Source organism: Salpingoeca rosetta, assembly GCF_000188695.1.
Source record: "Salpingoeca rosetta unplaced genomic scaffold supercont1.25, whole genome shotgun sequence".
NCBI classification, from domain to species: Eukaryota; class Choanoflagellata; order Craspedida; family Salpingoecidae; genus Salpingoeca; species Salpingoeca rosetta.
In genome coordinates, this window is record NW_004754909.1 from 879,312 (window position 1) to 904,434 (window position 25,123).

The 25,123-nt window shown below is 56.3% G+C and overlaps 4 protein-coding genes across 4 annotated transcripts in view; 1 reads left to right on the top strand and 3 right to left on the bottom strand.

Moving 5' to 3' along the window:
- The window catches only part of PTSG_08898 (uncharacterized protein), a gene marked incomplete at its 3' end in the record, with an annotated part of 4,771 nt that extends 2,945 nt beyond the window's left edge, over positions 1–1,826 (bottom strand). Inside the window, exons 1-6 of the mRNA XM_004990227.1 lie at positions 1,540–1,826; positions 1,194–1,326; positions 921–991; positions 661–783; positions 318–433; positions 43–76 (exon numbers count right to left, since the gene is read on the bottom strand). Of these exons, the coding sequence (XP_004990284.1) occupies positions 43–76; positions 318–433; positions 661–783; positions 921–991; positions 1,194–1,326; positions 1,540–1,671 (609 nt within the window). The 5' untranslated portion in view covers positions 1,672–1,826. The remainder of the gene's footprint in view (positions 1–42; positions 77–317; positions 434–660; positions 784–920; positions 992–1,193; positions 1,327–1,539) is intronic.
- Positions 1,827–2,283: 457 nt separating this feature from the next.
- On the bottom strand, positions 2,284–6,447 carry PTSG_08899 (uncharacterized protein). Its single transcript, XM_004990228.1, has one exon. The coding sequence runs from the start codon at positions 6,417–6,419 to the stop codon at positions 2,385–2,387; it is 4,035 nt and encodes a 1,344-aa protein (XP_004990285.1). The 5' UTR covers positions 6,420–6,447; the 3' UTR covers positions 2,284–2,384.
- A 1,217-nt stretch (positions 6,448–7,664) lies between these two features.
- PTSG_08900 (uncharacterized protein) lies at positions 7,665–10,343 on the top strand (the record flags this gene model as incomplete). Its single annotated transcript, XM_004990229.1, has 3 exons — positions 7,665–9,605; positions 9,634–9,705; positions 9,729–10,343. 3 exons carry the CDS (start codon positions 7,665–7,667, stop codon positions 10,341–10,343), a joined length of 2,628 nt encoding a protein of 875 aa, XP_004990286.1.
- A 534-nt stretch (positions 10,344–10,877) lies between these two features.
- The window catches only part of PTSG_08901 (uncharacterized protein), a 15,385-nt gene continuing 1,139 nt past the window's right edge, over positions 10,878–25,123 (bottom strand). Inside the window, exons 4-43 of the mRNA XM_004990230.1 lie at positions 24,722–24,953; positions 24,410–24,443; positions 24,029–24,132; positions 23,477–23,699; positions 23,215–23,283; positions 22,989–23,090; positions 22,560–22,675; positions 22,208–22,270; positions 21,745–21,994; positions 21,374–21,496; positions 21,097–21,192; positions 20,642–20,748; positions 20,248–20,404; positions 19,952–20,012; positions 19,601–19,714; positions 19,049–19,236; positions 18,701–18,829; positions 18,413–18,481; positions 17,918–18,163; positions 17,583–17,642; positions 17,335–17,418; positions 16,643–16,747; positions 16,325–16,426; positions 15,871–16,014; positions 15,498–15,567; positions 15,237–15,321; positions 14,914–14,995; positions 14,658–14,717; positions 14,301–14,369; positions 14,025–14,120; positions 13,799–13,861; positions 13,511–13,597; positions 13,220–13,305; positions 12,807–12,904; positions 12,352–12,439; positions 11,930–11,988; positions 11,722–11,765; positions 11,489–11,574; positions 11,196–11,295; positions 10,878–11,032 (exon numbers count right to left, since the gene is read on the bottom strand). Of these exons, the coding sequence (XP_004990287.1) occupies positions 10,946–11,032; positions 11,196–11,295; positions 11,489–11,574; positions 11,722–11,765; positions 11,930–11,988; positions 12,352–12,439; positions 12,807–12,904; positions 13,220–13,305; positions 13,511–13,597; positions 13,799–13,861; positions 14,025–14,120; positions 14,301–14,369; positions 14,658–14,717; positions 14,914–14,995; positions 15,237–15,321; positions 15,498–15,567; positions 15,871–16,014; positions 16,325–16,426; positions 16,643–16,747; positions 17,335–17,418; positions 17,583–17,642; positions 17,918–18,163; positions 18,413–18,481; positions 18,701–18,829; positions 19,049–19,236; positions 19,601–19,714; positions 19,952–20,012; positions 20,248–20,404; positions 20,642–20,748; positions 21,097–21,192; positions 21,374–21,496; positions 21,745–21,994; positions 22,208–22,270; positions 22,560–22,675; positions 22,989–23,090; positions 23,215–23,283; positions 23,477–23,699; positions 24,029–24,132; positions 24,410–24,443; positions 24,722–24,953 (4,238 nt within the window). The 3' untranslated portion in view covers positions 10,878–10,945. The remainder of the gene's footprint in view (positions 11,033–11,195; positions 11,296–11,488; positions 11,575–11,721; positions 11,766–11,929; positions 11,989–12,351; positions 12,440–12,806; positions 12,905–13,219; positions 13,306–13,510; positions 13,598–13,798; positions 13,862–14,024; positions 14,121–14,300; positions 14,370–14,657; positions 14,718–14,913; positions 14,996–15,236; positions 15,322–15,497; positions 15,568–15,870; positions 16,015–16,324; positions 16,427–16,642; positions 16,748–17,334; positions 17,419–17,582; positions 17,643–17,917; positions 18,164–18,412; positions 18,482–18,700; positions 18,830–19,048; positions 19,237–19,600; positions 19,715–19,951; positions 20,013–20,247; positions 20,405–20,641; positions 20,749–21,096; positions 21,193–21,373; positions 21,497–21,744; positions 21,995–22,207; positions 22,271–22,559; positions 22,676–22,988; positions 23,091–23,214; positions 23,284–23,476; positions 23,700–24,028; positions 24,133–24,409; positions 24,444–24,721; positions 24,954–25,123) is intronic.

Consider the following 25,123-nt stretch of genomic DNA (forward strand, 5'->3'; position numbering starts at 1 on the left):
GTGTGTGTGTGTGTGCGTGTGGGGGCTTGAGGGCTTGCGTACCGCCTTCGTTTTCATGACCAGACGCGGCTGCTCCCTGTGGATTGCACGATGCGCGAGACAAGAACAACCCCAACAGCGCCATTGGCATCAAAGCGCATGTGAGTGTCTTACGGACGAACAACAAATCAAGCCGCAAAACAGATCATTCCAGCACTGTTGCGCATGATAAGCCAACACGCACACACACACACACACACACACACACACACACACACACACACACGCACACACACACACACACACACACACACACACACACACACACACGCAAATACCCGAGCTTGGCGATAAAGTGACAGTCGTCACGCAGAAGCTGAGCAAGCTGCTCAAAGGAAGGATACGAGGCCGCGTCTTTGGCGGGAAAGTAGCCAACAACGGCCTTGTGGTGTTTCTGGTGTTGTTTGTGTCGGGGCATAAGCGTGGTCTTTGACGTGAGCTTCGGAAGTTCAGAAGGGCAATTCGTGAAGACCAAGAAGGCACGCAAGCAAGCGCACCCACACGCACGCACATGCACACGAATGCACACACACACACACACACACACACACACACACACACACACACACACACACACACACACACACACACACACACACACACACACACACATGCACACACCTCCACAAACTTCTTGATGTCGTCCTCGGATGTTGCCTGGGTGACAGGTGGTGCAAGCAGTTCCCGAACAAACTTCTCAATGGCAACAGCAGATCGCTGGCCGCGATACTCTTGGCGGAGCGGCTGCCGTGAGGAAGGACGGATGAGCGCAAATATGTGATTGAGGGTGTCAGGGCAGGGGTGAGAACGGGGGCACAAGGGTGTGGGTGTGACAGAGTACAAGAGGAACAACATCAGGTGCAAGGCACCGAGGCACTTACGCGGCCATTGCGGTACACTTTGATGGTCGGATACTTGGAAATGGCGTTCAGCGTCTTTTGCTGTTGCGCATCTACATGCCATGGTAGACAAAGCATAGAAATTCATGTCAACAGACACATAACTGTGCACGCACACACACTCACACACACGCACACGCACACGCACACGCACACACGCACACGCACACACGCACACGCACACGCACACACACAAGAACAAACACAAGAGTACACACAAGAACAAACACACGACGTGCACACGGAGGTGCACACCAGGAGATTCGCAGTCGACGGAACCGAGGCGTGCGTTTACGCTGTCCCCGAGAAGCAACGCCGCTTGCTCATAAATGGGTTTCAACATCTGACTGAATCGACACCAGTTGGCGTAGAAGTTCACCAGCACCACCTGCAATTCAAACAACCGAGATGAAAAATGCTGTGGTGTTATGGCAAAGGCAAGCACTGTCGAGCTCACACACGGACATCAGCAAGACCCCGCACACGCACACGCAAACACGCGCGCACACACACACACACACACGCACACGCACGCACACACGCACACACACATTCATGTACATGTACACGCACACACGAACACAAACACACAAACACACACCTCATACTCATTGACAAACTCGTTGAAGTTCTTGTCATTGAGATTGGTCACAGCTTTGTCTGCAGCAACAGGCCTGGACACGACTGCAACCGCAACCAGCACAGCCACTGCCACGGCTGCTAGCGCTTTCATCTCGAACGCTGTTTGTGATGTGATGCGACAGCAGCACGCTCGCCTACAGCACTCACTGCGACAACACAGCAGCGAACAACAGCAGCGTCTGTGTCTTGTTCGCTAAAAGCAAAATTGACCTTGCTTCTGGGCTGCCAAGGTCAAAATTGACGTTGTAGTGGAAACAAACAACCCAAAAAATTGTCAACTCTCCATTGCACTCTTCAAGCAAGAGGACTCTGAAGCATGTTGGAGCAAAAGAAGGTGGAAGACGGCAGATCAGCATTAGAGCATTAGTCATATCACACCACTGTAGGTGCGAATGCAACGGGTGGCGGAGCACGTTGTGGTGGCAACACCGCGACAAGCAAAGCTGTTTATGTTGACACACTTGCAATGAATATCGATGTGAATGTACATACTAGCCTCAACCTTGCTTTCTTGCAACTGAAGCAAAACAGAACGGCTTTGATCTCAGTCACCAACAAATCGCAGACACACACACACACACACACACACACACACACACACACACACACACACACACACACACACACACACACACACACACAAAAGCAAGAGCTGTGGCGGGTCCTCGCTCGCACCGTCGCCATTGGTCTGCGAGCCCTTTTTGGCGTTGTTGAGCTACCAACCACCAACCACCAGCCTCCCACGACTTCATGACCGCCCCCTCATGTCACTCCTTGTGTCCCTGCCTCTGCCGGTCCGCACCACTATGTGCGCTCGAGTCTCAATTCAAGCATGCGGGGGTGCTCTTGGCGCTTTTCCTTCATATCCTGCACAATCTGCCGGTACAACAGAAAGCGTTCGCGCAGCGTCTTCGGCCACCGCTGCTTTGTCATCTGCAACACTGCGTCGTAGGGCCGGTCTGGGTCTTTTTTCAGGTAGGACCACGTGAGGTGGAGGCAGGCGATGCCGTCCAGCGCACGCGCGCGCTCAAGCAGCGGTACCTGCAATGTCTCTCTCGTCTGCCTCTGCAAAAACCTGCGCAGGCCACGCAGGTCAATATCGCACTTGGCAACGTTGGCCGTGTGCCCAATGTATGTCTCTGAGCTGGCCACGATGTATGCCTCGGCAATGTCCTCGAGGCTCTGGAAAGTCAGGCGCAGGCTGTTGGCGACGAGCTTCTTCACACCGCGCACGGAGGCGATGCCAGTGCACATGTAGATGCCAACGTCGGCGATGTTGCTGATGACAGCATGGTTGAGCGTGCAGGACACAAGCTCGACCCTGGCCAGGCGCGAGAACGCCTCGAACCCTCGAAACTGCCGGTCAAGCTGTGCGTTCCGCAGGACCATCCGCGTCAACAGCCGGTACCATCTCGGGCGCTTGGATGTCACTGCTCCACTGGCTTGGGCATCAACAAATACGACGTTGCTGTGGCTGCTCGCCATATCCTCTGCCTCGCTCTTGCCCAGGACTCCTTCGCCTTCAACACCTACAGCATCGCCCTCACCGCATTTCTCCCCACGGCCCTCACAGCCACGGGCACGGTCATCGCTGGCCACAAGGGCGCCACCATCACGTGTAACTTGCAGATTGCCACCACTGCCAGCGTCAGCACTGTCGCAGTGTGGGGTGGTGGCGAGTGAGGGCACTGCAGTGTCATCGTGCTCGTCGCCAAGTGCCTCGAGGCCTGTGTCCTTTGAGGTCTTCTGGACAGGACTACAGGCAGGCCCGGCCGGCGGGGGCGAGCCCTGTGTGTCGCTGCTGGTGGTGCTGACGGCTTCGTGCAAGCTGGCGGCCTCGTGCATCGTGTGCGGCGCCATCCCGTCATCGCCCAACACCATGGAGTCAACAGCATTCACGTCGATGTTCCACTGTGGCAGCAGCATCGCCAAATCGTTGTCTTCAGGCACCGCCACCATGGCGTCCCATGCAGCGTCGTTGTTCCGCTCACTCTCTATCTCTGATACGAGCGTGCTGCATGCGTCCGGAGCAAGGGGATCCACACGTGGCAGCGACGCGAGTGGATCAGACCCAGGCAACAGGTCTATGCCACCGCTGCTACTGCTGCTGATGCTGGCGGTGGTGGTGCTGGTGGTGGTGGTGGTGCTGGTGCTGGCGGTGGTGGTGGTGGTGGTGCTGGTGCTGGCGGTGGTGGTGGTGGTGGTGCTGGTGCTGGCGGTGGTGGTGGTGGTGCGGCCGTCGTGCATGTGCTTGGGCCGCAAGTCCACCAGCCAAGAGCTTGGGCTGGTGCTGCTGCTCGTGCTTCCGCTGTCCGGGACGTGCAGAGCTTCCAGTCCAATCGGGTCATCAGGAATCGGTACCACTGGCGGTATTGCAACTGTGCTGCTGCTGTCGGCAAAGATGCCACCGAACTGGGCCAAAGTGGTTGCAGCTGCACTGCTGGTGCTGGTGCTGGTGCTGGTGCTAGTGTTGGTGCTGGTGCTGGAGCTGGTGCTGCTGGCGGTGCTGCTGGTGCTGCTGCTGCTGCTGTTATTGTTGTTGTTGTAGCAGAAGTAGTTCCTGGAATGGTAAAACCTTACATGGTTGATGTGGTTGTTGTGGCCTTTGCGGGTGATGTACATTTGTGGGGCCTCGGTCCTTGCTCTTGCTCTGGCTGCACGAGCCCTCTCCTTGAGCTTGCTCAGCGACTCCGCATTCAAAACGCTGGGGCGATCGGCGGTGCTGTTGTTGTCTGCAACCTCAGCAACGGGCTCAGTCAGCTTGGCGCCTTCGCTCGCATCACCACAAACGCGCGCAGGACGCTCCTCGCCGATCCAAAGTAAGTTGGCTTCGTAGTAGACGCCGTGCGCCACAGACGGGTTTGTGGATGCTTGTGCATGAAACGCTTGCAGCTGTGCGGGCGTGGTGGGCCCAGTGATCGTCATCATGTCGATCTGCTTCACGCACGGCGGCAGCTGTGCTCTGGTGGAAGTGGTGCCGCGTGCAGCCGAAGACCCGGCGGCTTCGGTGCTCCCGCTGAACGGCGGCGCGGTGCTGGTCGTGGTATTGACGTTGGTGCTGGTGTCGTAGCGAGGTTGAAGTGCTGCATCACCAGCGCTGATGGCGCACCCCTGACAGCAGCCCAGGAGCACATTCGCGTCGTCTGGCAGCGACTGAAGCCTGGCCAGTGTGCTCGCCACCGCAAGACGCATCGTATGCATGGGGGTGGACTGCAAGCACTGAAGAGGGAACTGCGCGCACCCCGCTGTTGTCAGCTCGGTCCGCGGCATCAGCTTGAGGCGCCGCAGCGCTGATGCGCCTGCGATGTAGACTTGACAAGCACGGTTGGATGTGGTGCTGCCGTTGTCGTGCACGGTGAGGCTCTCGAGGAGTTGGCAGTTGCTGATGTGCACGTCAGTCACGTGAATAGTGCCCGGATGCTGGTTTGGGAGGCGGTGGGTGCGGGTGCTGTCTGGTCCTAGTGACGGCGCCTGTTGCCCAACGGTAATGGCGCGCAGGGGACACCTGTCCACCCGAACGCGAGAAGCAGCGGGCAGCGTGAGTGCACCGATGTGGTTTTGGTCGGTCAGCAAAACGACCTCGCTGTTCAGCGTGAGTGCCGGAAGCTCGTCCAGCTGGCATTTGTCCAGGGCGAGTATGCGCACATCACGTAGCGAGGGTACGTCGTGAGCGTACGTGTCGCGCAAGCTGACGCCTGTCGCTCTTCGCAGTGGCCCAAGATCGCTCGGCACCACTCCCCACAGCACAACATATGGCACCCCGCGGAGCGCCTCCGTGTTGACGGGGATGCCTGTGGTTGGGGGCTGGCTCAGCAGCACCTTGTGCGCGCGAACAAACTCAACGGTGTCAAGTCGCTGATGCCCGCATGCAAACCACTGTACCTCGTGCACACCGTAAAACCGCACGTTCACCAGCTCAACGTCGCTGGAGTGGAGGGTAATGTGGTGCAGGTCAAAGAACGACAGGTCTCGAATAGTTGTGGGGTGGCCTGACCTGAACTGGATCTTAACCTTGCACATGATGCGAACGGCGCAGCGTTGCATGTCCATGAGAAGCTGCATGAACTGTGTCAGTTCAACCATGCTCTCAATGGTGATGCACAGTTGAAGCAGTGCTGCACGTGGAGGCGTGTGGATTCTGCGAGTGCTGCGAACGGTTGCTGCTGTTGCCGTAGTTGTTGTTGCTTCCGCTCCTGCAGTCGCTGTGGCTGCCGTTGTAGTTGGTGTTGCCACTGTTGTCGTTGTTGTTGATGACGAGGGGTCGGCTGCTAGCGCAGACGTGACGCTTGTGGCGGTTCCGCTCCTGCTGCGGGCAGTGTTCGCGTCTCTCTTGAACGCTTGGGCGTATTCGTGAAGTAATCCAACGGGCGAGTAAGTCAGCACTTTGACGCAGGTCTGGGCCTTGGCTCTGAAGCAGGAGTGGAACTTGGTCCGTTCGAATACACAGCAAGACTTGCTCCAGTTTACGCCAAGCCACGACAGAGCGAGGAACCGGTCGTCTAGCCATGCTTGCTCGTGCGGGAGCCCCGAATCCTTGGCAAACTCAGGTGGCCAGTCTATCACGCCATGACACCGAAAGATGAACTTGAAGTTGTCACTGAGGCACCACTTGGGCACGGCGAAGGGGAGGTCGTGGTACAGCTCGCGGCAGGTCATCATGAGCCTGAGGAAGCCGCGAATGCTGTCACGCTCAGCGCGTATTTCGGGCGTGGCGCGTCTCCGTGGCCCGGCGACATGGACAAGGTGCAGGTCTTTGTCAATGGCCTGGCGTTGAAGCCTGTCCAATGGGAGTAGACGCTCCGCAATAAGTGCCCATTGTGAGCAGCTGAATGTCGTCATTGTTGATGGCAGCTAAGGTGGACTTGTGTGCGTGAGCTCTGCTTGTGCGTGCGTGCGTTTGTGTGGCGTGGATATGCGTGTGCGAGCGCTGTGGAGTGTGTTGTGTGTGTAAGAGAAAGAGAGAGGAAGAGAGAGAGAGTGCGTGTGCGTGTGTGTGTGTGTGCTTTTGCTTGCGAGTGCTGCTGTTGGGTTGTTGGGTTCCTGGCTTGTTGGCTTGTTGACTTGTTGGCTTCTTGCTGGCTTCTTGCTGCCTTCTTGGCTTGTTGGTTGCTTGTTGGCTTCTGAGCACGCGAACGTGTGGAGGAAGTGGCACACGCCAGCGGCTAGAAAACCGCTGACTCGACACTTTTTTGGGTGGTACGTCCTGGGTCTGCTGTGACGACTGATGACACTTCCATGGTTGTCATCACAAACAACAATTCACTGACCCACCACCCTTTGACCCTTGTCAACACAAGTACCCGCGCCAAAACTGCAGCGTGCAACCTGTGCCGTCACAGTCACCCGCAACAGCCACAGTCACTCGCGTGTTGTTTGAGAGAGTGTGTGAGTACACAACGGCTTATTTTCTCCTTTGCATATCTCTCGCATCCGTTGCATCATCTCTTGGCTCAACATCTCCCATACAACTCGACGCATCGACACGTCCACATCGCCGTGTCCACCACACCCCCATACACCTCCGCGTCCACCTCATCCCCACATCTTCACCTCCGCAGGGCCAGTAGCGTCACCAATACCAACTAGGCCAGTAAAACGCCACCAGCGCAAGCGGCGACTCCCTCCCTGCAGTGGCCCCAAGTCAGCTCTTCTTCCCGATTGACTCCTCGACACACAGCGGGTCATCGCGCACAGCCCACGCGCAACACGCGAGCACGTCTGCTACGACCTCCACGCCACCAGCGCAAGCGGCGACTCCCTCCCTGCAGTGGCCCCAAGTCAGCTCTTCTTCCCGATTGACTCCTCGACACACAGCGGGTCATCGCGCACAGCCCACGCGCAACACGCGAGCACGTCTGCTACGACCTCCACGCCACCAGCGCAAGCGGCGACTCCCTCCCTGCAGTGGCCCCAAGTCAGCTCTTCTTCCCGATTGACTGCTCGACACACAGCGGGTCATCGCGCACAGCCCACACGCAACACGCGAGCACGCCTGCTCTTCGACACACCTCGCCTCCTGCGTCCTCCACGATACCATCGTTAGCAGCACAAGCGCCGGCACCTCCAGCAACACCAACAGCACCAATGAATGCGCAGAATACGATTGCGGCCTGGCTGCCGGTCATCGAGTACGTGGTCCAGCCTCCGGCTGGTGGGCACTTCACCACAGACGCAGCTTGGACAGCCGTGTACGGCACGGTTCAAATCCTCCACTTGAACCGCGCCATGTTCAACGACCTGGCCTACAACATGGCAAAGTGGTGTCTCTTGCCTGCCCTTCACTCTCTTGGAGAAGGCGTGCTTCTGAGCGTGCCCGACTTCTTTGACATGCCACGTTCAGGGCCCATGTGGCAGGGCGTGCCAGAGGAGACCAGGCAAGAGCTGGTGCGAGCCTTTGTGCAGGAGCGGGTTCTCACACTCTCATGGCTGGGCATCAGCTGGAGGAGCGACCACCCCGTGCTGCGGTTGCCCTTCTCCGAGGACTTCAGTCAGCGGTTTTCCCGCTTTGTCCGCGTCAGCTTTGACCTGCGCGGCATCGTGGACTGGCACGAGCGACGGCAGCTGCAGCAGGCCCAAGCTCTGCCTTGGCCCGGCGTGGTGTACTTTCCTCCTGTGGTGGTGACGCACGCCACTGCTGCCGCCACCACTGCCATCTCGCCGCAACTGCACAATGTGCCACACTTGAGAGACGCTGTGGTGCACCTTCACGTCTCCATTGAAGCCCAGGAGCTGTTGCCCCAAGTGCCTGCTCCACCGGACGACCTCCACGTCGTGCCTGAGTTTGTGCAGCCCCTGGCGTTGGCAGGCATGGATACCCTCCACCTTCACACCGCCGAGCCTGTTCGTCACATACGTCTGTCGAACATTCGACGCGTCGTGTGGCCCATGCACTACCAGCAGCGCTTCGTAAGGCTTGATTTGGATCAGGTGCAACAGGTGCAGCAAAGGTATCAGCAACACCACCAACAGCAGCAGCAACAACAGCAGCAGCAACAACAGCAACAGCAGCAGCAGCAGCAGCAGCAACAGCAACAGCAGCAACAGCAACCGCCGCCAATGTACATCACCGCGGATCTGCAGCAAGAGGATGCATCGGTTGAACTTGAAGACGTGCAGCATGTTGAGCTGCTTGTCAACAACCTCGTCCGCCGCCCCGATCTGCGAGACACGCTTCTTCAGCCATTCGCGGCTGTTCGTCGCATTGATGTCCTGGCAGCGGCCTCAGAAGCAGACATGGAGGTGCCAGTCAGCCTCCAGCCACTGCGGTTCTCAAATGTAAGCACCGTGCTGCTCAACAACGTCAGTTTTGTTGAGCTGTCAGCACTTCGTGATGTTGACGACGTGCGGCTTATCGGGCCTCAATTTTATCACAACGAGACAGAACCCGATGAGCTTCGCCTGAATTGCTCGCGCATTGAAATCATGACCTGTGACGTTCCAGTCACTCTGATTCTGCCGTACGCCACAACGGTGAAGATTGACACGCATCACTTTCTCGGCCTCATACTGGACGGCAATGAACGCGATCGTGGCCGACGCGAGAGAGCTGCGCGCCCCATCGAGTTCATTCGGCTCGTCACGTGCACCCGCCTCGAGAAGTTCACAGCAATCGGCCGGATATGGGCAGCAGGCGCGACAATGCTCCTCAGCAACTGTCCAGACTTGGAAACGCTGGCGCTTGGGCAGCCACGTGTGGTGGACGTGGACGGTGATGGTGACGAGCCGTCAGAGGAACTCCAGACAGCAGCGGTGAGCGACAGCATGCGCCGTGATGAGGCGGCACAGGCCCCTGCCCTTAGGCTGCACTGTTTGGAACTGTTTCGCTGCCGGAAAGTTCACTTTGGATCCATCTACGCATGGCTACGCTCTGCACATACCGTGCAGATGGAAGCTTTGGCGGACGTGCGACGTTTGCGAGCTTTCAACGGGCCAGGTGCTCCCTCCCATATCGAGATGTTGGTCAGCAGCAACATCGTGCTGACCAGACATCAGCGGCAGATGCTGAACCAGTTTCACGAGGCACGGGTGCGCTTCGTATCACCGCCACCGACAGCACCAGCAACACGGCAGCCAGCAGCGCCGTCACCGCACCAGGCACAAGCACAGGTACAGCAGCAGGCTCAAGGTTTGCGTCAACCAACAGCACAGCACCAGCAGCACCAGCACCAGCAGCAGCAACACCAGCAGCAGCAACACCAGCAGGGGGACGATCAACCTCAAATCATCTTGCCGCCTGTGCACTTGCCAGGACACAATCTCAGCCTGCTGCCACCGCCACCGCCACCAGCACAGCAGCACCAGCAGCACCAGCAACACCAGCACCAGCAGGGGGACGATCAACCTCAAGCCATGTTGCCACCTGTGCACTTGCCGGGACACAATCTCAGCCTGCTGCCACCGCCACCGCCACCAGCACAGCAGCACCAGCAACACCAGCTCCAGCACCAGCAGCACCAGCAGCACCAGCAGCACCAGCACCAGCAGAGGGACGAGCAACCTCAAGCCATGTTGCCGCCTGTGCACTTGCCGGGACACAATCTCAGCCTGCTGCCACCGCCACCGCCACCAGCACAGCAGCACCAGCAGCACCAGCAGCACCAGCACCAGCAGGGGGACGATCAACCTCAAGCCATGTTGCCGCCTGTGCACTTGCCGGGACACAATCTCAGCCTGCTGCCACCGCCACCAGCACAGCAGCACCAGCACCACCAACACCAATACTGGCTGCAAGATATGGACGAACAGCAGCCCCCTGGTTCATAGCCACTTGTGGGCACGCCAGGCCATAGCACCATGCAAAGATGGCGATGTGCACCGTCACCGTCACAACTTCGCTGGCGTCGATGCTGTGCGTGACAGTTTTGTTGTCATCTTAGATCTCTGCGCCATTGACTTGATGGGAAAACTGTGGTTGCTTGATATGAGTGTGCTGAATCATGAGATCGCATTGTGCGTCTTCTCCTCCCCTTGTTTCTCTCTCTCTCTCTATGTGAGCGTGTATGTGAGTGTATGAATGTGAGCGTGTGTGTGAGGGAGTGTGTGTGTGTGAGAGTGTGTGTGGGCGTGTGTGTGAGTTTGTGAATGTGAGTGTGATTGTAAGCGTGTGTGAGTGTGTGTGCGAGAATGATTGATATAGAGGGGCGTGTGTTGGGTTCGGGATGATGAATGCAATGTATGTTTGTTGCGCGGTCATGACGAGTAAACACAACAACCCCTGATCTCAGACGTGAGAGTCATGGCGTGGATGATTCCACTGTGGTCATTGCGTACTCATCTCACTCACGAAAACACAACACGACACACACACACACACACACACACACACACACGCAGACGAGCACGCGAGAGAAGACAGCGGCTGGCAGCTAGAACCACGCTACAGAGTCCTCGATAAAGAGAAAGTCGTCACACAGCTGTTTGGTGGTTGTTCCCACCTGCCGTGCCACCTCCTTCTGCACAAGCAACCGTCCATGGCAAGTACACAGTGCAAGCCGTGTTGATGAGAAACAGAGATGAGTGGCTGTGGGGAACCGTGCATAGCAAGGCAGTCACGCAATGTGTCTGAACCCATGCAGGCGCAGCAGTGGCACCAGCAGCAGCTGAGCCGTCACGAACCTGCGCGTCAAGATCAAGCATGAACAAGCGCGTGTAGACGTCTGCGCAAATAGTCCGCACTTCCTGGTGCACCATATGCAGCGACGCACTCTTGTATTTCCTGTTTTGCAAAGCAGCACATGCAGAGGTGCAGTTGATCCTGGCTCGTTAGAGCACACACAACAGCAGCGAGCAGCGGCGGGCTTCCAGCAAGCAAACAGCACATGCACGCACACGCACACGCACAACACATGCACGCACACACACACACACACGTACACGCACAACACATGTACACGCACACACACACACACTTGAAGGCGCTTGGATGGAGGCCAGCGCGGAACTTGAGGTGGGGCAGCAGTCGCAACTGTAGCAGCATCAGCCGCCTGAAAATATCCTGTTGTTGTGTTCATGCACGGAGCACACGAAGAGTGAAGGCGTGTGAGTGTGTATGCAACTCAACAAACCCACCGTGTGGAAGCGCAGTTCACACGCGGCATGCAACCACCCCAACAGCAGGAGCGTGTCAAACCAATTGCCCGACCTCTGGTATGGACGTGATGTACCCTGCACCGCCCTCAAGCGTCTCTGTGGTGAACCAAAACCAAACGCAGAAACGCAGATACAAGGAGATGTGTGAGAACACAGCCAAGGAGGAGAGAGGGAAGAGGAGAGCAACGACAATCAATCACACACAAGCGCTGCGTTGGCCTGTGCACACCGGCAGCAATGGCGGCTGCTGTATCTCGTACGATATGTGAGGAAGTGGGCATCAACGGTTGCGTTGCGGCTGTTCCTTGGCGGCACGTTCCTGCAAGTGTCATAAACGAGTGCATGTGCATGTGTGTGTGTATGAGTGTGTGCGCATGTGCATGAGTGTGTGCGCATGAGTGTGTGCGCGCATGTGCATGTGCATGTGCATGTGTATGTGTGTGTGTGTGTGTGCAACAAGAGGAAAAGGTGATGCGTATGGTTCGACGCCAGATTGAACACAGGAATGCGCGGACGCACAGGCGTCGGTAACAGCACATGTGTGCTCGCACATGCGGGTTGGTAGTCCACTCGGCCACGCCGGACAATCGGCACGACCCCCTCCTCCCTCCACAAGTGTCATCACGCCCGAGAAGACAACAGCACGCACAGCCACGGCAGGCAAGGCCAGGCAAGCACGTACTGCAAGCGGGTGAGCGCGACGATGCGCTGGTGGCCCGTGTTGTACACGGAGTGCCGCTTCAAGATCCGCCCTCCACGCGTTGTGGGGTCTGCGCCACCAGCCAACGGCCAGCGAGGCCAATGCAGGGCACGGGTTCGAGGCAGAGGAGGATCCATGGCCGGGTGCGTATGTATGTGCGTGCATGTGTGTATACGTGTGTGTGTGTATGCATCGATGTTTGTGTGTGTGTGTGTGTGCATGTACGTGCATTTGTGTATGTGTGAGAGTGTGAGCATTTGTGTATGTGTGAGAGTGTGAGTATGTGAGTGCTGGGGTGGAAGACCGAGGCCGCGACACCACGATGGTCGAGGAAAGGGCACGAGGAGCGACACGACGGCAGAAACACGGTGTTGGCAATTGCAAAGAAGGGATACAGATGCACGGCAGCGCCGCGAGCACCGGCTGTAGGGGCGCACCATCGCTGTCAAATGCGAGGATGGTCATGTTTGCATGCTGATCGAGGAAAAGCACGTGCAACTCAGCACCGCGAACAATAAAGTCTGCCGCATACACGCTGCAAATGCAAGAGCCCACATGCACGACACAAGCCAGGGCAGGCGGTGTGCGGTGAGTAGGAGTGTGAGTGTGTGTGTGTGAGAGTGAGTGAGTGAGTGAGTGAGTGAGTGAGTGAGTGAGAGAGAGAGAATGTGAGAGAGAGAGTGTGTGTGTGAGTGAGTGTGTGAGTGAGTGAGTGAGTGAGTGAGTGAGTGAGTGAGTGAGTGTACATCCGGAAGCGCACGTGGCGTGCAATGTGACAGCAGTACAAGCACACAGACGTTCTCTCTCTCTCTCTCTCTGTGCCTGCCTTGCTGCACCACTGCATACACACCTGGTTGGAGCGACGTCGCGGCCAACTTGCAGCAGCGCCTGGCTCGTTGTGCCTTTGCTCAGATTCAGAATCTTCAGCGTCTCATCCTGGAACAGCAGTGGTAGTAGTGGTGATGACAGCCGTGACAATGGTGGATGAGATGACATAGGTTGAACGGCCTCGCACGCACATACATACATACATACATACATACATACATACATACATACATACATACATACATACATACATACATACATACATACATACATACATACATACATACATCAAGTGTGCAGCATGGCACGGCACCTTGATGAGGCGAGCAAGCATGACGCGGCCCATGTAATCACCGATGATCACAAAGTTGAGTGCCACCTTTAGCGTCACAGTGAACATCTGCACATGGGCGGATCATGCACGTGTTGTGAGCGAGGAGTGGTAATGAAGAGTTAGGGTGTCGAGGGCACATACACAGACAGACAGATAGACAGACAGACAGATAGACACACACACACACATACACACACAGACAGGCGCATTCACAGACAGACAGACACACACAAACACAAGCAAACACACACACACACACACACGCACCGATCCCTCGAGGAACGCGATGGGCTGCAACTTCTCATCGTCCTCCACGCGCCACACAAAGATCTGGGGGACACACGCACGCGCTGTCAGACGCCGAAGAAGAGGCAGGGCACATACACACACACGCACACACACACACAAGCACATACACACGCAGGCACATTCACACATAGTAAGCATGGAACCAGAAACGGGATCACGGGTGATGCTTGCATGCATGCTGCACCTTTGGGCCGTCGCGGCGAGCAAGGGCACCGATGACATAACCCTCGATCGAGTTGAGCGCAGTCACAGCACCCGTCTCATCAGAACTCAGCATCAGCTGCGCACACCAGGTGTGTATGTATGTATACATGTGTGTGTGTGTGTGTGCATGCGTGTGTGAGCATATGCGTGTGGTTTGCTGAGTGGGACATACCATCATCGGAGTGCAGGTGTGCATGTGCATGTTTGACAATTGTGCGTGTGCTTGTACATGATGTGCATGACTGAGGCAGCTCACCTTGAGCCTGTTTTTCGTTGTTGGCTTGCCCGGCTCTGGAACAACCTCAAGCACGTCGTAGAGTTGCAGCTGTCATACAGAGAGAGGAGGGAGGGAGAGAAGGGTGGTGGTGGAGGCGATGGAGTGGAGCGAGATTGAGCTACAGGGCAAAGTCAACAGCGGACAACCACATAACAAAGCACGCTGGTACTCACACACACACAGAGGAAGATAAACACACACACATCGAGGAACATTCACGCACAGAGGAACACACAAACGCGCGCACACACACAGAGGAACACACACACACACACACACAAGAACACACACACAAGAAAACACACACACACACACACACATGCAAGCGTGACTGACCAGGCCGCGTTCCAGGTTTCGTTCGCCGAGAACGGGGGTGGTGCCAACAGCCACGCACGGCTGGGGCGACAAGTTGCAGTGATGGTGATGGTGACGGGGGTGGTGATGACGGCGATGATCACCGTGATGAGAAACATGGGAATAGGGCAGTCGAATCATATCGGAAGAAGCGCAGCAGCAGCAGCAGCAGCAGCAGCAGCAGCAGTGACGGTAACAGTCGTGGCAGTGGCAGCGGCGCAGAAGGGTGGCGACCAACCTTCTTCCCCGTGAGATGGCGCTCCGAAGAAATGTTGATGACCTTGAACGCCGTCACGTGGTGGTCTGCCGGTATCTCAACCCTGAACAGCGTCATCGCACGCAGTAGGGCAGACCGTATGAGGTGCACAGATTCCCGAACGCGCACCATACGGCACCGCCACACAAACACATACACAAACACACACGTACGAAGATATAGAGACAACCCACACCACGCACACACATTTGCACACAGAGACAGAGGTAAAGCACACACACACACACACACACGAACATAACAACATGCGGCACGTGCGTGAACACGTGCGATTTGCTTCGTACGGGCTGTTTGGGACGAGCTGCCAGTCCTCGCAGGAGAAGAGGCAGATGGAATACCGTTCACGCTGCGGCAACGGCTCATCAGACGCTGGCAGCCATTGCACGTGTGTGTGTGTGCGTGTGCGTGCGTGTGTTTTCAAGTGGATGAATGGGCGGTCATATTCACTGTTTGGTGAATGGGGAGGGGTCAACAGTGCACAGCAACAATACGTGCGTGTGAGTGGGATGCGTGTTGGCATGCGTGATGTCAGCACGCCACCTTACCAAACTTCATGTCTACCGCTGGTGCCTCCTCCATTGGGGGTCCAAACTTGGGCAGATGTGCACACGGCTCCTGTGCGCGCGCACACACATACATATACGCACATGAACCCACACACGCACACACATATTGGTAGTGACATTGTACAGACAGCAGACAGTGCCAGTATAAGTGGAGCAATACGCGGAGCACGGCGTGCGCAATTGTGTGGAGGAGGTTTGGTGCACCCAAGTGTTATCGTGTGACAGCAAATCATTCCCAGCGGGGAGTGGCATTGATGGAGTATGTGCGTGTGCGTGCATGAGTCTGCGCATGTGTATGCGCATTAGGGTGCGTGTATGTACATATGCACCCTTTCTGCTGTCAAGCCCGCACCTTGTGCTTGAGCACGACGACATACACGCCGCTCTCCGGGTCAAAGTCGACATAGCACGCCGACGCCTTGATTGGGGTGCGCCGCGATGGTAGTGGCGTTGAGAGCACCTGCCCCGCCGCTGTCGTTGCCATCCGCATCACGCCCTGGGACGTGGTAGAGGAGGTGGTGGTGAGTGACGTTGGGTGATGGTGAGTGATGGTGAGTGATGGTGAGTGATGGTGAGTGATGGTGAGTGATGGTGAGTGATGGCGTTGGTGAACAAGGCGAGGATGCAGGCAGCGTGCATGAAGAAGCTTCAATCTATCTGTCTGTTGGTGGTGAACGTTGAATGCCTGTGTGTGTGTGTGTGTGTGTGTGTGTGTGTGTGTGTGCGTGTGCATGTGTGCAGCTTGATATTGACACTGGTTCGCACAACTGATACGAGGGTGAGATGCAACGAGCATGCATGCACACCTTGCCCGTGAAGTAGAGGAAGCAGCTGGTGTGCATGGCGTGCTTGAGCTGTGTGAAGCACTGCACAGCGCCGTCAAACCGCATCGCGTGGTGCCGCACCACCTAACGTCCATCATACCCAAAGCAGTGGTCGATGGCGAAGCACATGTGTCGTGAGCGCTTGATGCAACAATCGTACTGCCTTTCCCTCTGCACATACACACCACACCACACCACAAGCAAACGCAAACACCTAAACACACCACAAACAAACAAAAACACAGACACACGCATACAGACAGGCACACAGACGAACGCGGGAGGAGGATTGGCTCCGACCTTGTGTGTGTGGTCGCACATGAACCATGACGGGCGGCGAGCGCAGACGAAGACGCCATCGCACCCGCTGATGTCCGCAAACGGCCGGAACGCAGCAGGCGGTATCTGCTCGCCACAATATTGATGGTGGTGGTGGTTACGGGGGAGGGCATGAGGTGGGGCAAGGCGAGTACACCCGCTATGCACAAAGCGTGCACCAGTCACGCGTGTGCAATCACAGCGCAACTCGAGTGCGAGACCACCTAAGGTGGAGCGACAACGACAATGGCGGCTTAAACAACAACAACAACAACAACAACAACAACAACAACAACAACAACAACAACAACAACAACAACAACAACAACAACAACAACAACAACAACTTAAACAACAACAACTTAAACAACAACAACAACAACAACAACTTAAACAACAACAACTTAAACAACAACAACAACAACTTAAACAACAACAACAACAACAACAACAACAACAACAACAACTAAACAACAACAACAACAACTAAACAACAACAACAACAACTAAACAACAACAACAACAACTAAACAACAACAACAACAACTAAACAACAACAACAACAACAACAACAACAACAACAACAACAACAACAACAACAACAACAGTAACTCCACTGAACCAATCCCCTCTCAGGTTTCCCAGCAGAACAGTAGAGCAGCGGCGTGCCTTACCGATGACGACTGGGCCAAGCGCTCGTCAATCCATGTCGGGTGCTGGTGCCTTTTCCGCAGGCGGATCTGCAATCGCCCTTCATACTGATGCAGCGATGGTTCATCATTGTGTTGGTGGTGGCGGTCGTGGTGGTGGTGAGGATTGGGATTGGTTGAGGGAGCGATGATTACAGCGCGAGTGCAGCGAGAGCACAGGTGCAAACGGTTGCAATAGCATGTCACAAACACATGCACGGGTGGGCTCTCACCTTTTCATGGCGTTTGTAGCTGGAGGTGAAAATCTCGTATACAATCACGTGCTGGGTTTCCTGTTGGCGTTGTCCAGTGGGCACGTGAGCGTCGCAGAACCGGTAATCACAATACACGTGCTTGCACGCACAAATCACACACACACACACACACACACACACACACACACACACACACACACACACACACACGCTTGCAAATGCACGCACACACGCGCGCGCGCGCGCAAACGCAAACGCAACAACCACACGCACACGGAAACGCCACTGCAAAATGCACGCCCTCCCCCGTCTTTCCCCTCTCCATACTCTGCGTGCAGCGCGTGAGATCGTACGTTTCTGAGGAAGAGGTGCGGCCTTGATCCGCGGCCCAGACCAATGGCCAGCAGCTCAACAATCGTCATCTCCTTGCGCTGCAATCGGTCCTGCTCGTCCTCCTCCGCCTGTGCACTACCGGACTCATCGTCCGCTTCCTCGTCCGCTTCAACAAAAACGGACTGTCCTTTCTCGTCCATGGTTTTGGCGCGCTTCAGCGGCATTTCAGGCTCCAATTCAACGGGTCCAATCTCTTTCCGATACACCTGAGCGGTGTGAGTGAGTGTGTGTGCGAGTGAATGAGTGAGTGTGAGTGTGTGAGTGAGTGAGTGAGTGTGTGTGTGAGTGAATGAGTGAGTGTGAGTGAGTGAGTGAGTGAGTGAGTGAGTGAGTGTGTGTGTGTGGTGTTTAGAGATGCGAGGAGCGACCAGGCGGGCAGCAGCAATGTGTCGCAGCAGCGCCCACAACCACGATCTGCTGTCCAAACGGACGCACGTATGCGGGAGCAAACCCACCGAGTCCCAGGCGACGTTTGGAAGGACAGAGAAGACCGTGCAGCAGAATACCTCCCGCATATCCGGCACCTGCAAACACACGCGTCGAGGGGGGGGGGGGTGAGGTGTTGGCAAGAACGAAGGCAGATACCGCGCGTCATGCAGACGTGTAAGCCGAGCACTTGCCACGCATCCGAAAAAATGCACGAATAAGTGATCACACTCAGTCATGCACATACACATGCACACGCACGAACGCGCACACACGAACAATCATCTGCTATCATACACACAACCACTAACACGCACCTGGAAGATGGAGAGAACGCCGTTCTTGTCGCAGGTGAATAGCCAATATGAGGGCTCGTGCACTGCGCGAATGTGAACCTCATCATCATCGTCGCCATTCGCAGCCGAAGCAGTCGCAGTCGCGGTCGCCTGTTGTTGTGGTTGTTGTTGTTTAAGTTGTTGTTTAAGTTGTTGTTTAAGTTGTTGTTGTTGTTGTGGTGGTGGTGGTGGTGGTGGTGGTGGTGGTCAAGGAGGGGATCATGGTGAAAGCGTGAAGCAGAGCCGCAGCATACGCACATACACGCACGCACACATGCACTCAAGTGCGCGTGAATGCACCTCGACCTCGTCAATGCATGGTGCCAAGACCTGTGTTGTCGTGGTTGTGTTGTCCGGATGCATTGGGGATGCCGGTTTCGCGTCAACGTCAGCACTGTACAGGTTGTCATCATCATCGTCATCACTGCCATCATGTTTATCGCCGTCACCACTGCCTTTGTCGCCATTGCTGTTGGCGTGCGTGGCATTGCTAGCAGGCACGCCCTTTCCCCCGGCGGCTGAAGACACGGGTAGATTGTGTGATGTTGTGTGTGTATGTTGAGAGGGGGGAGGAGAAGAATAGGTGAGCATACTGTTGCATGAGTGACAGAAATGTGTGTGTGTGGGTGGGGGGGGGTTGTGTATGCGTGGCGGGTGTATATGGTCGTGTGAACGACTTTCATCGTGCAATAAACTCAACACGTCCCATTGACTCCACGCACACAAACACAGACACACACAGACACACACAGACACACACAGACACACACAGACACACGCACAGACACACACACACACACACATACACAGACAGACACACAGACAGACAGACACACACACACACACACACACACACACAAACACACAAAGCGAGATTACCACCTTGGGCGGTGGTGGTGCGGACAGAGGCGTTCATCTGCAGCTGCTCGCGGCTGTAGAGGGAGAACAGGCCAGACGTGTCCCGGAGAACAGACAGCGACAGCACATCCGAATTCGCTGGCAACGGAATGGTGGGGTCACGTGACGTGATTGCATTGATTGGGTGGCGTGCATCAAGTGTGCCGGGGAGATGGATGGATACGAGCGTGAGTGGATGGGCATGTGCGTGGGTGTGATAGCATGGGCGGTAAACACTCAGCCGTACGGGTGCGCAATGAGATGAGACATGCGTTGGGTGTGTGTGTGTGCGTGTGTGATTGTGGGTGCATGCATGCGCGTGCAAGTGTTGCGTACGTGATATGTATGGGAGAGGGTGCAGGAAGAAGCCCGACTTGCTCTTCTTCACCTCGTACACCTGTCGTCGACAGCCACAGGTACACATGCACGCAAAAACACCGTGGACACATACATGCGGTCACGACAGTCGATGTGTCATAGCCAGTGGGTGAACACGAGCACACGTCCTGTTGCCAACAGCAGCCTCTCTCTCTCTCTCTCGCACAACACTCTCAATCACCACCACTATCGCTGCCAACACGGCTGCCAACACGACATGAACCAACACCGCAGCTGCCAGTGGCATCACTCGCCTTCGTTGTTGCGTCGTTGAGGAGAAGGGCGATGTACGGGTCGGCGACAGAGACCTTTGTGATGCGCACGCCCTTCTTCATGCGCTCATCAAACACGCAGTCCCGGTCATCAAGCAGCATCACGTGTTTCGCCGTCACCTGCAGCACCAGCTGCCGCCTGACGGGCAGCATCGAGCAAGTGGGGGAGAGGGAAGGGGTACAGCGTTGATGGCGTCATGTGCATGCGTGTTGTTGTACGTGTGTATGTGTAAGTATGCGCGCATGCGTGTTGGTGGATGTGCGCGTGTGCTGGTGAGCTGTGTTTGCAGGATGAATCATCCTGACCACGACGACCACGACCATCACCCCATTACCATCACCGCCACCATCATCACTGGCGCCATGATGGCCTCACCCCATGACGTTGCCTGCGAAGACGGTGCTGGCCTCCGTGTCGAAACCGCGCGGGTGCCGCAGCTGCTCAAAGTCGCCCGCCACCCGGAACACCATCGTCTTCTTCGGCTGTCGAGCCACAAATGCGTGCAGGCAAGTGTTTTGCATGCAGGCAGCCGTTGCATGCAAGCAAGGTCGAGTGGTGGCGACGTGATGTGAGAGAGACGAAGAACAATGTGATGCTGTTGCTTGGTGTTGGTTCAGTGCACCAATGAGCGGCCACGAGTGAAAGTCAAAACTAAGCCCCTCCCCCTCGCGCACAGTTCCCCAGTTCTCATGACCACCATCACATTTGCATGTGTGTGTGTGTGTGTGTGTGTGTGTGTGTGTGTGTGTGTGTGTGTGTGTGTGTGTGTGTGTGTGTGTGTGTGTGTATAAGTGTGTGTGTGTGTGTAAGTGTGTGCATGATGGGAGCACCTTGCTGAAGACGACGTGTGTGTGGTGCTTGGAGTTATTGGAGTGGACGGCCCAGCAGTCTTTCACGGACGACAGCGCGTCCTCAGTCAGCAGCACCTGCAGCACGCACGATGGCGTTCGACGTGATGGGCACGGTGCAGGGTGAACGAATTGCAGAGGTGGGGGGCGGAGAAGGCGCAAAGGCAAGCGTAAAAGCATCACAACGACCAGGAAGACACACACACACACACACACACACACACACACACACACACACACACACACACAATGGCAGCACCTGTGGCTTGAGGGAGTATGAGATGTTTGCGAGGGCGCCGTTCTTGTCGTGACCGATGCAGGAGACGAGCTCGTACTGGGAGCGCGGGTCGGCGTGCGGCACCACGCCCTGAGCACTTGTGCCCTGGCGATAGCGGTGGATGGGCCGTTGAAGTTATCACAAGGAACATAGGAGAGACAAAAGGAGCAATCCCACAGACACACACACACAGACAGACAGGCACACAGACAGGCACACACAGACACAGACACAGACACAGACACAGACACAGACACAGACACAGACACACACACACACAGACACACACACACACACACACACACACACACACACACACACACACACACACGCCTCGCGCGCGTGACACTGACCACGGCTGTTGACTTGATTGGAGCGACGGTGGGGAGGGCATCCCTGGCCATGAGCTTCACCGTCATGACGCGACCGCCACTGCCGATACCATGAGCGCCGGTGGTGCCGCCGTCAACAACATCGCCGTACACATCATCGAGGTCATCGCCGCCAGTGCTGCTGCCGTCACGACTCGCGCTGGTGTTGAGCGCAGCGGTGGAGTCAGACGAGGTGCCGTACAGCCCAGCGTCATCTCGCCCAGACACGCCCCTGTGCACACACACACACACATGCACGTGCACACACATGTACACGCAAGGGCGGACAGACGTGCATTGATGAACGTGTGTGTATGTATGTGTGCATGCACGGGTGTGTGTACGTGTAAGTGCGTGAGCGTGTGCTTCCACGCACTGCGCGCGTGTGTGTATGGCATGAGAAGTGCCAGCACAGGCGTGATAATGGCTGGTGGCGAGGACTTACGAGACGTCGATGTGTGTGGTGGCAGAGAGCGGGATTGGCGCCCACTCGAGCAGAAGCGATGTGCTGCGCAGTGATGATGTCACATTCGCACAGAGCACGTGGGTCGAGGGGAGGGGTGGTGGTGTGGAAGGCGGTGTTGGAGGTGGTGTGAGGTATTGATTGAGGCATGTCATCCATGAGGAGATGAGTTGGTTGGAAATGCAGCAACAGTGCAAACGGCATTGATATCAGCGGAAACCATCAAGCCACAAACACACACACACACAAGAACACACACACACACACATACACACAAGAACACGTGCGCACAGACGGTAACGGGAAAGCGGCTTCGTGTGCTGTTGAAGCGTACGCGTGTCGAGAGGCGATGAAGATGTGCCGGCGGCCGAGGGTGCAAATATCGGATCCAATCACAGACGTTGCCAACTTGTCCATGCGCAACCCGTCAACCGTCACGTCAGTGCACACCTGCCAGGGGGGGGGGGAGAGAGGTGTATGCGTGTGTATGAGAGAGAGAGAGAGCGCGCGTGTGTGTGTGCGTGTGCGTGTGTGTGTGTGTGAGGGAATGTGTTTGCGTGTGTGTGTGCACATATGTGTGTGTGCGTGTGTGTGCATACATGTGTGTGTGCGTGTGTGAAGCAACGGCCATGTCACCACAGGCACACCGTTTTGGAGCTGGTCATGCCACCAACTCCATCAGGCGCGGCAACACACACATGTGTATGTGTATGTGTATGTGTATGTGTATGTGTGTGCATGTGCGTGCGTGTCGCGGCCGTACAATGGTGAGAAGGTGGATGTCGCCCGATGGGAGGGCGAAGAGGATCTGCGTCGGCGTCAACAGCGCGTGATGCGCGCCATCCAGATCAAGACTGATCCCAGTCTGGCATGATTGTGGCCATCGTTGTCATCATGAGGAACAGTGGAGCAAAAGCACACACACACAGGCATACACACACACAGGCACACACACACACACGGCACAGGCTGCAGTCAAGCATGCTGACCTGTTCCTGGATTGGGGCGTTTGTGGAGGCGCGGGAGTAGCCGTTGAGGGCGAGCGAGCGCACCAGGGACTGGAGGTGGCGGCGAAGGTGATCGAGAGGGAGCAGGGGTGAGTGGTTCAATGTAACACCACGAAACCAAACGAAACAAGATGACGCATGCCTTGTGCTACATGGCTGAATACAAGCACATGCAACCAATCCTTTTCCAAAAAACAAAAAACAAACCAAAAAAAAAAAAAAACCATCCCCCCCCCAAACCCACCTGCGTGACGTAGAAGAGAACGTTCACGCCAATGACGACCACGCCCCCCAGCGGTGCGGGCACGGGCTGCAGTGCAAACGTGTCCGACGGCAGGTTCTCCTGGTGCCACACGACTGGTGGCGGTGGTGGCGGGGGTGCTGTTGGCGCTCGCCTCGCTGTCATCTCGTCAAGGGCGAGGCTGAGCGCGGTCACGTGCGCCGTGTCCTTCGTCTTGGCCATGTGACTGCCCGGTGATGGTGGACGCGATGGACGGTGACGGTGGGGAGGGAAGGTGTTGGTGAAGCGAGAACGTGGCATGGCGAATGGCGCGAGCAAAGGAGCAGTAAAGAAGGTGGTGATACAGGCAGGCACAGGCAAAAAAAAAAAAAAAGAAGAAGAACAAAAAAAAAACACACACACAAGCCACACAGACACAGACACAGACACAGACACACACACACACACACACACACACACACACAGACACAGACACACACACACAAGCCACACACACACACAAGACACACACACACACACACACCTTCCCCCTCCCCCCTTCTGTTGCCTACGTACCCGACCCATGCTGGTCGCGGCTGGTGGAGGATGGCGAGGCAGGGCACGTCGTACCCGTCGAGAAACGCCATGTCGTCCACCCGCCCAATGGTGCTCGGCAGCGACTGCAGCCGCGAGTGTGCATATGAGTGTTATGTGTGCGTGTGTGTGTATATAGGTGTGCGCGTGCGTGCGTGCGTGTGTGCGTGCGTGCGTGCGTGCGTGCGTGCGTGTTTGTGAGCCAGTGGTGGATACATGTGTGTATGTGAGGGCTTGAAGCCCAGTCCCGTTGAAGTACACCAAATACACTTGGTCAACAGCCAACTGTTGAAGCGAGCGTCTTGCATACAATGCACGATACTCCACATGACACGAACACGGGACGGGCGCGCGTGTGCTCACCAGCAGGTCGATGACGCGGCTCGTAAACGATTGCCTGGTGTGTGGGCAGTGAGCAACGCAGATAAGATGGGGGGGGGTGTTGGTGAGGTGAGGTGAGGTGGGCTTGTGCACCAGATACATGCACTGGTGGGCAGCAGCCATGAAAGCACAACCTCGCATGTGGGCTTCTGCAAAGCTCTCACGGGCCGCAAAAACACCACTCACACACATGCACACACACACGCACACACACACGCACACACACACATACACACACATGCACAAACACACACACACACACACGCACATACACACACACACACACACACATACTCCGTGTCCTCTTGGGTGTCTGCTTCCGGGGCTGCTGTGGCAGTTCCGGAGCTGAAGGAGATCACGATGAGCTTGCATCCGTACACCATCAGGGCCGCACACCGATGCAAAGGGTCCACGCACACGCGCAGCCGCTGCTCGCTGTGCCAGCCGCCAAGCTTTGTGTCCGTATCCTCAAACGCGTGCAGCGATACCGTCTCCAGGTCCCGCATCTTCGGGTCAAACCGCACGACTGTCAAAAAGGCGGCAAATGCACAAGCAGCATCGGCGCAAGCACACCGTGAGGACATGGCGAAGCAATGCGACAACACAATGTGTGTGTGTGTGTGTGTGTGTGTGTGTGTGTGTGTGTGTGTGTGTGTGTGTGTGTGTGTGTGTGTGTGTGTGTGTGTGTGTGTGTGG